Raw genomic sequence first — 5,275 nt, 5'->3', positions numbered from 1 at the left:
AAATTAAAAGTATCAAATTTTATTTCATTATAAACTAATTTAAAAATTAGGAAAATAAATACACATTAAATAACATAAGCATTAGTAGTATGATCTATATCATTGTGTTTTCAACCAAAATAGAGAACTATACAATACAAAGAGAGGTGTATGTAAAATTTATTTGTACTCCTAATCATAGACATCTCTCTTACTTTTTTGTGTATAATTGTGAAGAATTATTATTAAAACAATACCAAACTAATACAATGTGTTTATGGTTTTAAAATTTAAAAGCAGTATGACGATTTGGCAGAGTTGGAATGGCTTTCCAATTTTGTGGAGGAATCCTTCTCCAGTGAGGATCTACAAAAGATGCAACTCATCTCAGGGATGAAGAGACCAAACGATGATGCTACATCGGAGGCCCGCAAGTTCCGCCCAGAACCCAACAGGAAAAGCCCAATATTCAACTCAGAAGTGTCAGTGCCAGCCAAGGCCCGTAGCAAGCGGTCTCGTGTGCCTCCATGCAATTGGACTTCACGCCTCCTTGTACTCTCTCCAACTCCAACTCCCACAACGTCATCATCATCAGAACCTGACGTCATGGTCCCTATTTCTACTCCAACTCCAGTGTCCTTCACTATTCCGGTCACCGGAAAAAAGCCTGCGAAGACGACAGGAAGAAAAAAGGAAGGTGGGGACTACGGTTCTGGTGATGGTCGCAAGTGCTTGCATTGTGCTACGGACAAGACACCGCAGTGGCGGACTGGGCCCATGGGCCCTAAAACGTTGTGCAATGCTTGTGGTGTGAGGTACAAGTCAGGCCGGCTTGTGCCGGAGTACAGGCCCGCGGCAAGCCCCACGTTTGTGTTAACTAAGCACTCTAACTCACATCGAAAGGTTTTGGAGTTGCGAAGACAAAAGGAGATGATGAGAGCACAACAACACCATCATCAACACCAACAACAGTTCATACAACATCATCATCATCACCAGAACATGATGTTTGATGTACCCACGAACGCTGATGATTACTTAATCCACCAACATGTTGGGCCCGATTTCAGGCAGTTGATTTAGGTGATTTGGTAGGGTAGAAGCATAATGGAGGCTCAGGTAATTTAATTTATAGTGGATCGGAGTAACGTATGTCAGGAGAGAATGTCACTCATTTTTTTTCCTTTCAATTTTGTTAGGGATAAGTTTTCTTCCCCACTTGAAATTTGAGTTCACATAGACTAGTTTAATTATGACCCTAAGGTTTGTTCAAGTTGTTATTGTTTAGGCCGTATTTGGCAAACTCCAATTATCAAAATTTCACCGAAGCAATTTTTTTTGGTATTATCATTGCGGTTTTCTTATCAGAAATAATGTTTGTGTGACTTTTTTTTATGTATTCACTTAAAATTCATCACTTTCTTTTAAAATGATTACATGAAGAATTTTTTATTCTTACATAAAAAATGAGTCATTTATAATATTTTTTAATTTTAATTTGATTTTTATTATTATGTAATGATAAATATCAATAACTTAGAAAAAGAAGGTTGAATCTAGACTTTTTTTAATTTTGTTTACTTCTTCTTCAAATGGGATGAATTTTGTAGTATTTGTTGAATCACTTCAAATTGAAAAGTAAAAGATACTTTTAATTTATCTCTTGTCAATAGAGGAGATAAAATAGAATTGTGAGAAGGGATACATGCTATCAAGTGTTTCTGATTATGAAAAGTAAGAGATAATTTTATTTTGTCTCTTAAAAAAGAAAATCAGAATCAGAACATAGTGAGTGAAGTAACACAGTGATATATCCTGATTCAGCTACCTTATGTAATGTAGTTTATATTCAGTCTCCATAATAACTATGATGGAATTTCACTATCTTTAATCAAGATTACATTTACCAATTTTCCTAGAATTCAACCCAATCTTACATAAGACAAACTCAGCTTCTACCCAAGTCAGATTTTGACTAGGACCTCGCTCTAGATTTACAACCACTAAGTGCTAACCCAACTTAACAAAAGAATCCCCTCTAGATCATGATAACAAAACAAAAATACATACAAAGTATTTCTGAAATAAATATTATTTGCCTTTTTTCCAAGTCTAACTCTCTCTGCCTTTTTTTTTACTAAATGACTTTTTTTTATATTTCTCACTGTAATGTCTTTTTCTATTGAAACAAAGAAAGATTAAACTGAGAAAAAAGAGAATATTCAATTGAGAACCATGAAAGAGAAGAAGGTATAGCTCTGTAAGCTATGAAAACCTAAATTTTGTGCTTTCACTCCTTACTCTAATCCTTGGCCATTTATCCCTTTAATAGAAGAGTAAAGCTTTCAAAACTTGAAACTAGTCTTCAGCAACTTTGTTTGAATTCTTCTTCTCCAATATCAGCAGCGGCGCAGAAGAGAAATAGAGTAGCAGCAGTGATTTAACAGTATATACATCTATACCTTCCATCTTCTCTTACATCCTTTTTTATTTTGCTTCACAAATTTGAACCGTGTATCAAAACGTTGGCTCCAAATTTGTTTCTTGTCCATTTATCTGTTGCAAAGCTCTATAACCTTCATTTGAATTAGATTTTCTATTTTGTATATGCAAAAGGAGAATTTTTTTAACAATCTTCAATAAAACATAAACATAAAAAAGATTTCTTTTGATAAGCTTTTAGATGTGATCTTTACTTTTAATCTTAGCTTATTTGACTTTCTCTTCTTACTTAAATTTGATAACCCATTTTTTTTTACTTTTGATTTGAGTCCTAATCTGTTTGTTTCTTTTTTGCTTTTTTCTGAACTTTCATGTGGCTGAGAAAAAAGAGAGAAAAGAGACAAAAATAATGTTGGTTCAGATGAAAATAAAAATGAAGTTCCATTACTTAGTCATCAAATAAGTAAATAGGTTTGGATCAACAGTTGGATCTAATGCATGCTTTTGGACTAGACTTATTTTTTTTCTTTATTATTATTATTTTTTTTTGTTCTAAAGATCGGCAAGTTTCTTTTGTATTTGGCCTCAGGGTTTGCCTTTGTTTCAGATGAGAAAATATTCTCTTGAGTATATGTAGGCTTAAAGTTTGTTGTTTGGCTAGTTTGTTTTAGATTAATTTGTGACACAATTAAGCAAATTAATTTCATATATAATTTGACTTTTAATCTAACAGGGGTGTGTATGGTTTGACCCGGTCTGAAGATTCGGTTCGGTTCCAAACACTTTAGAAACTAATTTGGCGTGATTTCATCGGATCTAGTGTCAGGTAAGAATCTAAAAAATAAATTCGGTCATTATTTCGAGTCGGGTCCGGGTCAAGGCTAACCTGTCTTCGCCCGATCCGTATGCACCTTAAAGGAACTAAAAAAGATATATATGTTTTAAATTTATTTCAATATCATGTTATATTAATTATAAGTTTATTGTTTTATTTTTAGTCACACTTGTTAAATTAGAAAATAGATCAAAGAAGCATCAAAATTAGAATTTATGGACAAATTCAAGTTCAAATATGGATATCAACTTTTCGATAACAAATTTCTTCTTTATAAGTAAATGCATCATAAATAAGTTTCTTTATAAATTATTATTAAAGCTTTAAAGACCCAATTTTCGCTCGGTTTGGACCCGGTATAATTGTGGCCCGAAAATATTTAAGTTTCATCGGGTTTAGAATCGGGTTAGGATATAAAAAATTGACCCGATGTATATTTAGAGTCGAATCTGAATCAAGACAAACCCAATTTCACCTTAGCTATGAACATCCTAAAACCTTATATTGACTTTCAAAAGTAAGACATTAAATTAGTTGAGGATTTATATATGGATTTAAAGTCTGTGATATCCAAACTTAGTGCCTCTCCTTCCTATCAATAGAATAAATTCCACTGATTCGTATAGGTTTTGATTGATTCATAAGCAATGGTGGTTGTTACATCCAAGTATGGGATCCTTCGATCAAAGTCTTCTCAACAGTGGTGGTAGAGTAGCATGAATTCTAACCTTGTACAAAAACCTATGGACTAAGAAACAAGATGAAATTTTATGGTTCAAACCCAGTGAATATACTTTTTTGTGGTGGAATATGATAGTTCATTCGATCTTTGAGTTAGTATAGACAATGTCACAATGACGAATTGAGATATGTCTCTTTTAATTAGTTAATCTAGAAATTGTTAAATATGGAATTATTCTTACATCAGAAGCATCAACAAAGTGCATGTATGAAAATGAGTATATATAGAGAGATTTTATTTGTGTTGCTTTGATATGCCCTAGTTAGAAAATACTAATAAATTTGCGTATCTGATTTTTCTTTTTGTCTATATATCCTTTTATTATTATATCATTCTGAGATATATGTTTTAAAAAAATCTAGGTGGCAAACATTTTTTATTTAGCTAATAAACTTATTTTAACTAACATGTCTATTTTTATAAGTGGGTTTAGGATTATAAAAAGAAAAGAAACCACAATAGGTGATAATAGTTAATTATCATATCATATCAATTAGTCTGTTGATATTAGCGTTAACTCATTACTTTATTTGTTGAGTTATTGTTGAAAAGAAGTCTAAGAATTATTATAATATTCAGAGATTAATCTTTAAAAAATTAATAGTATAATTAAATTTCAAAAGTTAATTTAATACATAAGTTAAATCTCAAGAACAACTTTAAAAATTTAGTGATATAAATTGATAAAATGTAAAAAATTAATATATTATTCACCAAGTATTATTCCTATCACTATTCTCTATTTATAATCCCACGAGTTTATTCTATCACAGCTGCATGTTTATTTGCATACTTGTTGATATTTATGACTCATGTTATATATTTAAATTCTTTTTGGCAACTAAATCTAATTAAATTTAAATTTAATAAAAATTAATTTTATCAATGAGAATATAAATACATATTTTAACTACGTGAACGTTTCTGTATTTCTTTTTTCTTTCTTTTTTTTTTCTTTTTTTTGCATTTTTTCTCTTTCTTTTTTACGTTATTTTTTTTCTTCTCGTGTTTTCTTCTTATCGTCGTTCTTTTATTGATGTTGTTGTTGCGGGTTTTTTTTCTTTTTCTCCTCCTCTTCCTAATATTTTATAACATTATGCATTTTTTTTTCTTTATTTGATTTTTTTATTTTTATTCTTTTTAAGAGATTAAAATCAGAAGAATAATGAGAAGATAAAACCAAAAAAAAAAAGATGATGAACAAGAAAAGAAGAAAAAGAAGATGATGATAATGATGAAGAATAAAAAGGAGGAGAAGTTATTTTGAGTTCGGTGCA

At 30.8% G+C, this 5,275-nt stretch overlaps 1 protein-coding gene across 1 annotated transcript in view; it reads left to right on the top strand.

The window, feature by feature from the left end:
- Window positions 1-1,062, top strand: part of LOC107495161 (GATA transcription factor 12-like) — a 2,627-nt gene extending 1,565 nt beyond the window's left edge. Inside the window, exon 2 of the mRNA XM_016116253.3 lies at window positions 280-1,062. Coding sequence (XP_015971739.1) covers window positions 280-1,062 — 783 coding nt within the window. The remainder of the gene's footprint in view (window positions 1-279) is intronic.
- Window positions 1,063-5,275: the final 4,213 nt, after the last annotated feature.

The sequence above is a fragment of the Arachis duranensis genome, chromosome 6, assembly GCF_000817695.3.
Source record: "Arachis duranensis cultivar V14167 chromosome 6, aradu.V14167.gnm2.J7QH, whole genome shotgun sequence".
Classification (NCBI taxonomy): Eukaryota; Viridiplantae; Streptophyta; class Magnoliopsida; order Fabales; family Fabaceae; genus Arachis; species Arachis duranensis.
The sequence above is the reverse complement of the archived record's forward strand: the minus strand, read 5'-3'. Positions and strand labels throughout refer to the sequence as shown.